Source organism: Falco naumanni, chromosome 12, assembly GCF_017639655.2.
Source record: "Falco naumanni isolate bFalNau1 chromosome 12, bFalNau1.pat, whole genome shotgun sequence".
Classification (NCBI taxonomy): Eukaryota; Metazoa; Chordata; class Aves; order Falconiformes; family Falconidae; genus Falco; species Falco naumanni.
The window spans coordinates 12,483,269-12,493,965 of record NC_054065.1 but is presented as its reverse complement, the minus strand read 5'-3'; the positions used below and the strand labels follow the sequence as shown (position 1 = coordinate 12,493,965).

The 10,697-nt window shown below is 56.8% G+C and overlaps 1 protein-coding gene across 1 annotated transcript; it reads left to right on the top strand.

Annotated features, from left to right (window-relative positions):
* The first annotated feature begins 2,095 nt into the window (after window positions 1–2,095).
* Window positions 2,096–10,651, top strand: DLK2 (delta like non-canonical Notch ligand 2). Its single transcript, XM_040612166.1, has 5 exons — window positions 2,096–2,188; window positions 3,784–3,847; window positions 6,278–6,408; window positions 7,078–7,222; window positions 7,758–10,651. Exons 1-5 carry the CDS (start codon window positions 2,116–2,118, stop codon window positions 8,530–8,532), a joined length of 1,188 nt encoding a protein of 395 aa, XP_040468100.1. The 5' UTR covers window positions 2,096–2,115; the 3' UTR covers window positions 8,533–10,651.
* The last annotated feature ends 46 nt before the right edge of the window (window positions 10,652–10,697 follow it).

Sequence of the window (10,697 nt, the reverse complement as noted above, 5' to 3'; positions counted from 1 at the left end):
CAGGGGGGCTGGGGCGGCGGGGACGGGCAGCCCTCCTCCCCCGGCCTCCCCCAGCTGCCGCCTCGACCGCGAGGGGGGGGACCGGTGAGGCCGGGGCGATGCCGGGCTCAGCCGAACGACCCCCTCCGGGGGACGGGACGGGGGGGAGCAGGCGGGCACCCCCGTGGCCGTGCCCCTCCGGGAGGCACTGGGGGCTTGGGATGGTCCCGAAGCCGCGGGGGGGTGGGGAGGTGGGGGGGCGAGAGCGGCGATCCGCAGCGGCGCGGTGTCCTCCAGGTTTCCACCCCGGACCCCCAGCCCGGAGGGGACCCCGATAGCCCCCTCCTGGGGTTGTCCCTGGTAGCCCCCATCCGTACGGAGGTCCCTAATACCGCCGAGGTGCAGGTTAATAGCCTCCGGGGGCGCCCCTAATAGCCCGCAGCTCCTGAGGGGCTGGTGGCCCCCAGCCTGCCGGGCGGCAGCGGAGGAGCGGGACGGGGGCAGGTCCCCCCGCTGTGTCCCTGCGACCCAAAGCCAGGCCTGCCCGGGTGCTGCTCCCCCTCCCCCTGGCACCGGCTGTCCCCCGAGATGCCGCCGGCGCCTTGCCGGGGTGCGGGGCAGCCCCCGGGGGGGAGCTGGGAGCCGCGCTGGTGGGGCGGCTGCACCTCCGGTGGGGCGGCTGCGGGGAGCCACGGGGCAAACGACCTGTGCAATGACATGTGGGGGGCGGGTGGTGAGCTCCTCGCAGCCCTGAAGGAACAGGATACCAACTGTTCAGCCCTAAATTATTTTATAAGTTTCACAGGAATTGCTTCATCCTTCCCTGAAATGCAGCAGCTGTTCGCCACTGCCCAGCGTCTTGGGGCAGGAGGCGAAGGAGGGTCCTGCAGGCATGGTGACAAGGGGACCGTGGGGAGGGAGGATGCTGCAGTCCATGCTGGGGCAGTGACGGGAACATCCTGTAGCCTCCGAAAATGCTGCATCCCTTGTTGGTGATGCTGGAGAGATGCTTCGAGCAACGTCATTGCTTTTGTGGGCTATTTTGTCTGGTCCAGGCAGGTGAAGCCCTTAGCAGGGACCCCAAAACCTCTTCCTGCAGTGGATGTGTTCATGCGGGTGGGTGGCAGGACTTCTCTCTCCATTTGAGAAGTCATTCATGCAACTATCAACCCAACACAACCTTCCCAAGATGAAGAGTCAAGCTGAAAGTGGCATGGCCCCTGTCCATCACACCCACGCGGCTGGATGGAGCCTGCTCCATACCTTCGCCACGCTCCTAGCAGAACCGTTTAACCCCTCCCATCTCATTATAGTGATATATTTATGATATCACCCTCGAATTTCCTGCCCTTAACAACCCCAGAAGGCTGGGAGGGAATGAAGCATTTTTGGAAAGTAATGCTACTTCACGAGGGCAGGAGGCGGTCGGAAAATAGATGGGTGCAGGAACCCTGGGCTGACAGGGCTCTCTGCAGGACAGCCGAGGGAAAGGACCTCGTGAGAGCTGTGTGTTCGCCCTTCCTGCCCGGGCTGCAGCCCAGGTCTGGTGCCTATCGCTTCGCTTCCTTGCTTGGAAAATGAAATAGGGCTGCTGTTGACTGCCTGCTCGTCGACTAGATCTACCTCATTCCCCGCCCTCCTGAAAGGCTTGAAAAGCAGCCTGGGTGCTGCAAAAAGACTCAACCGCCTATTCATTCGAATTTGTACAGGAGGGACCTTGTTTAACACAAAGCTCAAGCCCCCCAGGCCTAGGGAAGGAAGATGAAGGTCCCCACAGCTGGGCTGGTATTTCTGGAGGCTTCTGCTCTCTTGATGGCAGCTAGGAGGGGCAGCTACTCCAAGATGTGGTGTAACAGCCTCAGCTATTGGAGTGTGCACACTTGGTTCTCCTGTATACGCATTTTAAAAGGCTTTTTGATTCTTAGTGCTCCAACGTTGCCTTAGAGGAAGGAGTCTGGAAGGACAGAGAGGAGTGTGGTGACAAGTCTGTACAAAACTGGATGTTTCAACTCAAAACTCCCAGGTAGCAGAGAGGAAGAGATGCGTGAAGTGAAGCTGCGTTGTGAGCCAGGGTTTTTTTCTGAGCTTGCTCTTTTTCTCTCCGTAGGTGTTCATCTCGGTGGGGCCACGCTGACCATGCTCAGGAGCTTCTGTCTCCAGCTCATGTCCTTGGTTTGGATACTCTTGGCCCATCACCAGCTTGCCCAAGGTGAGTCTCTGTAGACATGTGTCCTCTTTCATATCTGTCTTTCCAAACCTGTCCTTAGCGTTGCTGAAGTCTCCTCAGTTTTCCATGCAAAATAGAGCTGGCCTGACCTGGAAGACCAGAAAGCGCTACTCAGTCATCCAGCACCTGGGGGGTGACAGGTAGCAATGGTAGAGACCCTTGCTGTGGTGCCCATGGGGGTGGCAGTGCCTGATCAGGTGGGCAGTGAGAAGTCCCACTGTTCTGTCTGGGTGAATGGGTCTCTGAACCAATGAGCCTGTTCAGAAAGGCAGGGCAAGGGAAAAGAAGATCCCAAAACTGAACAGCTAATTCTGGATCCCATGAGAGAAAATCCCTTCCCAAAGATTAGTTTGTGCTCCCCTAGCTCTGGATAAGCAATGAATTCCCAAAGCCATCTGCCAGGAGAGATGGTTACAAAAAGGAAAGGCGATGATACTCAGGCTTGCACTGAGAAGTCCCAGGATGCTGCTCCAACTCCATGGTGGCTTGTTTTGGGAGGCTGTTATCCTGAGCAGTGGGACCTTCTGCCTCACTGTAGCAAAAATGCATGCATGGGGGATTTTTCCCCCTGCTCGCCTCCTAGGCAGCACATCATGCAGCTTGGGGAAAGCCTGAGCGCATCTCTTGGTGTGGGGGCTTTAACGTGCCCCGGGCCGGGATGGCAGGGCTCAGTCAGGTAAGGGTGTTCATCTCCTGGGATTATGCTGGGCTTCTGGAGAAACCCCCTGCCTCCTGACATTTGCTCTGCCTCTACTGCCCACGGAGCCTGAGTGACCCAGCTCCCTGTGAGGCTAAGATACAAGCAAGTGATGGAGGAGAGGGGAAGGTGGAGATGAAAGGGGAGACCTGGCTAGAGAAAGCAGACCAGCGCCAAGTGGAAGATGAGAAGTGGCATGGCAAAGCCATGGCTCAGTTACAGCTTCTGTGGCTTCTAAATAAATAAACAGAACTGGATACCTGGCTCCATGCGATGCCCAGTCCTGCCTCCCTGCACTGGAGGAGGAGTGCTGGCAGCTGGGTCCTGGTGGAGGGCAGGAGCCCCAGCCAGACTGCTCCATGCCAAAAGTTGTCCCTGGGGATGGGGACATGCTGGGAGATAAAGAGGAGCCATTCCTTCCATTTCCATCCTTGTTCCCTTTGTGCCCCTCACAGTACCTGGCCCTGACCTTTCCCACCACGCTTGCTGGACAGCTGTGGGAGCAAGATTCCAGGTGGGTCAGGCCCTATTACACAGGTCACCTTAATGCACAGGTGACCCCAGCTTTTGCCATGAAGGGCCCCAGGTCTAAAGGAGGCAGCAGAGAGAGGGTGGGAAAGATGATCAGAGATCAGGTAGTTTTGAAGCAGTCCCATTTCTCAATAAAGGCAGTGTTACTGTTTCTTGGGTCACTGCAAAATCCTCATCTCTCCTGTGGCATCCAGCCACTGAAATGAAGGTTCCCTGCCTTACAGTTCTGGGGAAGGGCGGCGCTTAGGAAAGAAAAAAAAAAAAGCTGTGAGCCAGCAGGGCCACAAGCAGATCTGGAGTCATCTATGGTCTCTGTTTAACTCAACTCTACCCATCTCCCGCCTTGTAGGTGATGACTGCAGTGAGCGCTGTAATCTTGCCCACGGCTGCTGTGACCAGGATGGGAAGTGCAGGTATGGCTTGTCCTTGGCTCCCTGCTCCTGCTACCCTGACCGTAAATGCTCTCCCTCCCTTGATGCTGTGTCTTCAGTGCCCTCACCCCTGCCCCACGTTGAAGAGATGCCTCCTCCTCCGTTCACCCACACCTGGAACCGATGACCGCTCTCTTTTCACCTGACACCTTCTGGAGCAGGAGATTTTGATCCCTCACCTTCTTGTTGGTCCCCTCCAGCCTTTCCTTCAGTTCTTCCAGGGTCCCCCTCGCCGCACACTGACCAATGTAATTCTGCTGAGCCCTTTTTGTCTAGGCTGGAGCTTAGGACAGCCTGGCCATGCCTGGGTGATGGGAGGCAGCCTTCAGGCTCAGATGCGATGGGGAAGGTCATCAGGCAGCAGGGCAGGCTTGGGGGTCAGCCAGCTTACTTTGCTTCCTCACTGGTTGAGATGTGGTTGCTCTCCCTGGGGGTGTGGAAGAGAAGAGCTGCCAGTCTGCACATAAATGCTTCAGGGCAGCAGGGGTCACCTCTCAGAAGCCTGGGCTGTGGTGGGTATCTCCGAGGTGCTGGCAAGCTAGTTGCAGCAGTGTGTGTGTGTGATCCCTGGCATCCCAGCTCCAGCTGGTGCCCAGATCCTGCAGGTGCAAGCTCAGAGCCTGACCCTGCACTTCAGCCTGGGAAGCAACCACTTGGCTGCCTTGGGCTGCCACGGCCCTGGACACTGTAGGGCCACCCAGAGCCTCCATCCTGCAGGGCAGCCCCAGGAGGAGCAGGCTGGCCCAAACACCCGTGCTGCAAGGGGACAGACTGCCCCCCGCACCAATCTCCTCGCTGGGGCATGCTCAGCCCCTTTTGCAGCACAGCCCCCAGTGTCACACCACACCTGGGTCACTTGTTCTCACCTAATGGAGCAGACGTGGCTGTAGTGACTGTAGCCACACTGACCACTGCGTCAGGGAGCTTCCAGCTCTGGTTTTGCTGGGCCCCCAGTTGTAGCTGCAAAAAGCTTGGTCCTCCCTGTGCCTTCTCGGTGGCTGTGGCTGGTCAGAGGAGCTCAGTGCTGTGCAGCCCTGGCCAGAGATGATGCACTTCTCCATGTGGTGGGTGGCCCAGCTGCAGGTCTTTCTGGGGGAGGCACACACAAGTTGCTGCACCGGATTTCAGGCCTCCAGAGCATTTGCTGAACACTTCAGCAGCTTGGCAGTACCCCAATTGAAATCTCCCCAAACTCAGGGAGACTTGGCCGCTTACCTGACCTCCTCCTCACCTCGGCAATTTTTAGGTTGGCCATCTCCCTTTTAGAGAAGGGGAAGAGTTGATGGCACCTGCTCCCTGCAGGTACTGGGGCTAGGGGTGCCCACAGCCCTCTGTAAGCTGTGAAATGTGAATGCATTTCCCCAAATGCTATCGGGCACGTGATATCGCTTCCATTCCCATCAGAAAGCCTCCAGCTAACATACATATTTATTTTTTTAACCATTTTCCTCATTGCTTTGGAACAACCTGCAGTGACAATAGCCAGTCCAGATGTGAGAGTGCAGCTTTGGACCAGCCTGGCAAAGCTGCAGCCACGGCACGGCACACCGAAATGAGCCCCAGCCATGAAAATGCTTACTCTAGAGACTTGCTCACTCTAGAGACTGCGCTGTTTTTGTTAGGTTTAATTTGGTGCTGTTTTGAGTATAGCTTTTGTTGTGGCTGGTGCCACCTCCACGCAGTTGTTGTCTTGTTGTCACTTGCTTTCCTCCTTGGAGCTGGCAGGTCTGAGGGAAGCCACCGGAGCAACGTAGCCTGGCTTTACTTAGCCATCGCCACTGCCCCACTCTTCTGGGGCCAGAAGGCTCGTTGTGTGCTGTGGGTTTTCCTATCATACTGCCCTCATGAGCTGGCTGATAAGTCTATTCCATATGCCAGCCACGGCAAGCAAGGTTTCGCAGCTGGATTCTGGTGCACTTCAGAAGAAAAAATGACACGTGTTATAACGCAGAGGGGCACAATGACACACATGGGCCTCAGGGGCCTCTTGTTCCTTTCCCTCAGAGAGTTCAAGGCCAGGGATGGGGCTGTTCTCTGCCCGACAGACTGGCTGTGCGATGAGGGAGGTGCAGGAACTGCTGAGCTGATGCAGGGGTGTATACAGAGTGGCTGGCTGGAGGAGAGCAGTGGGATGTGGGCACTGAAGGTGAAGCTGCTGAGCTCTGTTTCTGCCCCCTCACCCTCCCTGGCTGCAGAGGGTGAGTCTCCTCCTGCTCTGTCCGCTTGCTTCCTTGGAGAGATGAGATGCCAGTACTGTCCTCCTCTGGAGGGGGGAGCCAGCAGGTTCATGGGGGACTTTGGGAAATATTCTCAGTGCCAGCATATCTGTGGGAACCCTGCACGGCAAGCAGCCAGCTTTTCTACAGCCCCTGCTTGGGTTTTATCACGCTGCCATGTGCTGTTCTCCTGCAGGTGTGATCCAGGCTGGGAGGGCGAGTACTGTGAGGAGTGTGTGCGTATGCCGGGCTGTCTCCATGGGACGTGCCACCAGCCTTGGCAGTGTATCTGTCACACCGGCTGGGCCGGCAAGTTCTGTGACAAAGGTGAGTCACGGGCTGGACATCCCAGCCTCCGCTGTTGAGGGCAGAGCCCCAGCACACCCTGCATGGACGGGTGAGCCAGCGTAGTGAGAAGCCACCGAGGTGATGCTGCTTGGGCTGCCTGGGAGATGAGATGTTGCTTGGCTGCCGTGGCTGGGACCATCCCCTTCCTGCAGAAGAGGTCAGGCTGCCGCCACCTGCTCCCTGGCTGCACAGCAAGAGCTGCCAGGACACCGGCCAGCCTCAGGAAATGGAGCAGATGAACTCATTGCCTTTCCCGACACAGCTGGGCTCTGGGCAGCACCTCCTGCTTCCCCCAGGGCTTCCTGCCTTCAGCAGGTAGCTTGTGAACTCCCCTCTGGCCTCAGAGGCTTCCCTGTGCTACGGGGTCTGCACTGGCTGGGCAGATGGCATGCACAGCATCTTCATGTTGTGCAGATTTGCAGGATGATGTGCTTTCTCTGCACCCCTAAGCCTGTGCTTGTTGTGGGCTGTAGCTGGGAGACACCACGTAGACACTGCATTTCTATTGCTGCAGATGCCCACTGGAGGGGAGGAGGGAGAAGCTCCTGCCATTTCTCCATCCCCACTGGGTTTGACAGGCGGTATTTGAACCGAATTGGCCACATTGCCCCTCTTTTCTCACTAATCCCCACTTTTCTTTCCTCTCAGACATACACATCTGCGAACATCAGTCCCCATGCCAAAACGGGGCTCAATGCATCTATGATCGAGATGGGGAATATTCCTGCCTGTGTCCAGAAGGCTTCCACGGGAAGGACTGTGAGATGAAGACGGGGCCATGTGAGAAGGCAGGGTGAGACACAGCAGCAAGGGAGCAAGATTACAGACCGCATTAGCTTTGGGTCACGCACTGCCAAGCGGTGGCCCAACTTGGCTCATTATCTGTGGATTTCCATGTGCTAATAGAGTTAAGCAAAAACCATCTTTGGCCTTGGTTTAGCTGCATAGATTGCAGAGTCCCATAGGGGCAAGGTCTCTTTGGCGATCTGAACAGATTCCTGTCCCTCACTGCTGTAGGTGTGATGAGCTGACACCCGTCATGCCTTCGGGGAGCATCAGGAGGGCACGTTTCCTCTTCAGATCTTTTGGCTGAAGACCCTCCCTGGTGGGTGGTGGGCCCGTGCACAGCCACAGCCTTTGAGGAGGTCCCATAGCCTTTCATCTGGGGGGTGGGGCAGAAACTCCTACCTGGTCTTCTTGATATAGCTGCCCCCATGGAGAGAGACAGTGCCCATGTGAGCAGCTGTGTGTGTTTACCTCCCTGGTGTGGGGGAAGCTGCTTGCTCTGCTCTCCAGGGCCATGACCCACCCTTGCGCTCTCCATGCAGGTCTCCATGCAAGAACGGGGGCCAGTGTCAAGACGAAAACGGCTTTGCCAGCAATTTCACCTGCCGGTGCCTTGCTGGCTTCATGGGGGCTCTCTGTGAGAATGACGTGGATGACTGCCTCATGCGTCCCTGTGCCAATGGTGCCACCTGCCACGATGGGATCAACCGTTTCTCCTGCCAGTGCCAGGTGGGCTTCGAAGGGCGTTTCTGCACCATCAACATCAACGACTGTGCCAGCCAGCCGTGCAAAAATGGGGCAAAGTGCTACGACCGCATCAATGACTATGACTGCTTGTGTCCTGACCGTTTCACTGGCAAAACCTGCGAGATCTCTGTGGCCAAGCCCACCTGGGCTCCCCCCTACCACCCTGTGAACCATGAGAATGGTGGAAGCGTGAAAAGCACCACCAGTGAGATGCTGGGGGTGACGCAGCCAGAGCCTGTCAGGACCGTGGTCACGGGGCGGCGCGTGGCCAACCACAGTGAGAAAGAGGGGGGAGGGTTGTTGAAAATCTCTGTGAAGGAGGTGGTGACCCAAAGGGACTCGGGGCTGAGCGAAGCCCAGCTGGTGACAGTGCTGGTGTTTGGAGTGCTGACGGCGGTGCTGGTCCTCATCACTGTCCTGCTAATGCTGAGGAACTGGCAGAGGGGCCGTCAGAGATCAAACTGGTGCCAAAGCCCTTCTCAGGCTGCAAGGAAGCTCCAAGACCAGGAGTGTCAGGTGGGCATGCTCAACACCATCCTGATCGAGCCCAGGAAGACGACGGAGCTGTGAGCTTCGAGGACTCTGAGCCGGGCCCTGGCAGGTCGTCATGCTGGCAAACCCCTCGAACTGCACCCTGTGGAGCCGTGCCGGCACCAGCTAGGCAGTGGGGAAGGGCTCCCAGGGCAGCGAATGCGTCAACAAAAGCCCTGGGCATCGAGCATTGGTGTGATGGCCCTGCCTGGGTCTGAGCTGTCGGCGCAGCCGGCACCCACGGGCACCCATGGGCACCTGAGCGCAGGGCTGCGCTGGGGCAGCTCTGCAGGGGAGCAGTGACGTGACGCCTGCAGCCTACACCACACAGCGCCCGTATCGTCTGACACAAGCTCTCAGAGACAGGACGGGCAGTGCCGGGGAGGGCACAGCCTTCTTGCAAGCCCACATTCTGCCAGGCCCTTTGTAACTCCTCGCTGTGACTGTAGGAAGGGCTTTTGTCCTCATTTCCACTGGTGTTGGAGTGTTTCTTCTGGGGTCTTGGGGATGGTCGTGGCCACACAGGCCTCCCCGTCCCGGTACTGCGTGGGGTGGCTCCCAGCTGTTGCTGGAGGCTGTCAGTTCAGATGCTATGTCTCAAGGGAGCAAGCAAACCCACACCCTTGCTCCCTGGCCTTGAGGTTTAGTGGGCCAGTTCAGAGAGACTCTGGAGATCATTTGGGGTCTCCTTGTGCCCTTCTTCTGCCCTGGTGATGCCCCCTCCTCTTGCCGTCAGACCTGGGGTTACAAACACATGCTGTACTTCCCTCCTGATGATCCAGGGGTCTTCTCACCCCACTTTACAGAGCTGTCCTTTCTGGTCTAGCCACAAATGACCGAGCTCCTTCCCCTCTCCAGCATGCACATCTGCCTCAGTGTTTGCTGACAAGGAGGAGCATGGTCTGCTCCCCTCTGGGCCTGAGCTGGTCCTTCTCATATGCCCTCGCAGCTGAAATGAGATGGACAAGGCTGGAGATGTGCTGTGGCTGGTTCAGGAGCAACACACGATCCACATCCTCCTTTCCTCACCCAGTCACTCCAAGGCAGGTGGCTGGTACCAACCCCCACATCAGCCATTGTAGCATTTTTTGATACAACAAAGGCTAAGCTCCCCACAGTGGATGGATGTAAGGACAGGCTGCTGAGCCTGGGCTGGCCGTAGGACGCAGACACAATACCACCTTCTTCACCACCCCTAAAGCACAGCTAAGAGGCGTTGGACAGCCACGTCACTCAGCCTTTGTACTAGGTCTGCCTGTGCCGGTGTGGCGTGCAGCAATCCACGTCTCTGCCAGGTTCTGGGTTTTCTGTGCCTCCTCATGGGCACAGAGGGCTAAACCGTGGGGTAGAAAACCCCATAACCCAAACCCTACTCCTGTAGGGTTGCAGAGCTGGGTTCAAGATGGTGTGAAGACAGCAGAGGAACAAGCATTCAGCCAGGAGGGAGACCTGGGAAAGGGGACTGGGGCTTCATCAGAAAGATTATTTTTTTAATACATGGATGAATGATGTACCTTTATCAAATAAAACAAATACAAGTGCAGAAACAGCGTGTCAGAGAATTATAAAATAATGTAGTTTGCAAGGGACCTCTGGACACCAACCTCCTGCTCTCAGAAAGATCCAGTTAGATCAGGCTGCTCAGCCACTTTTTCTGGATGAAGCACCACTACTTCCCTCAAGAATGCAAACCCAGATTGTGGCATAGGAGTTGTGCTGCCCCATGCTCTGGCTGCAGAGCCCCAGGGGAAGGAGCGGGACCTGCCTCAGGACAGCGTAGGAAAGGTGTGTACTCACTAGATGTTGCCTTAGAGTTTGGGGAGAAAGGGAAAACCCAGGACTGAGTCCAAAGGTGCCAATGGGAAGAGCAATCTGATCCTAAAACTGAAAGCAGCTGTGGGGTTGTGTAGCTGGGAGCAGGAGGGAGTTTCCCTTGGAAAACTGGTCTTGAAATAAACTAGCCTTAGAGGCCTTTAATGTAATCACATTCTGGCCCTTCAGGGGAAGGCCTTCTCCACTGTAAATGAGGAAAAGCAGGAAGGTCCTTGGGTGCGACTTTCTGGGCTTGGAAATGTCAGTGCCCACTGAAAGTAGTAAGGGAAGAGGTAAGGTTGTCTTTGGGCAGAGAGGGCACCACTCCTGTATCTCACAGGGAAGGGAGTCTTGGGGGGAAAAGGGGACAGGGCCCTGAATAAATGGAGCTT

Bases quoted from the DNA above. Each gene is read 5' to 3' on its own strand.
- DLK2 (XM_040612166.1), top strand. From the start codon at position 2,116: ATGCTCAGGAGCTTCTGTCTCCAGCTCATGTCCTTGGTTTGGATACTC. The intron at 3,848-6,277 runs GTATGGCTTGTC...GTTCTCCTGCAG, and splicing joins GACCAGGATGGGAAGTGCAG to GTGTGATCCAGGCTGGGAGG. The intron at 7,223-7,757 runs GTGAGACACAGC...CTCTCCATGCAG, and splicing joins GGGCCATGTGAGAAGGCAGG to GTCTCCATGCAAGAACGGGG.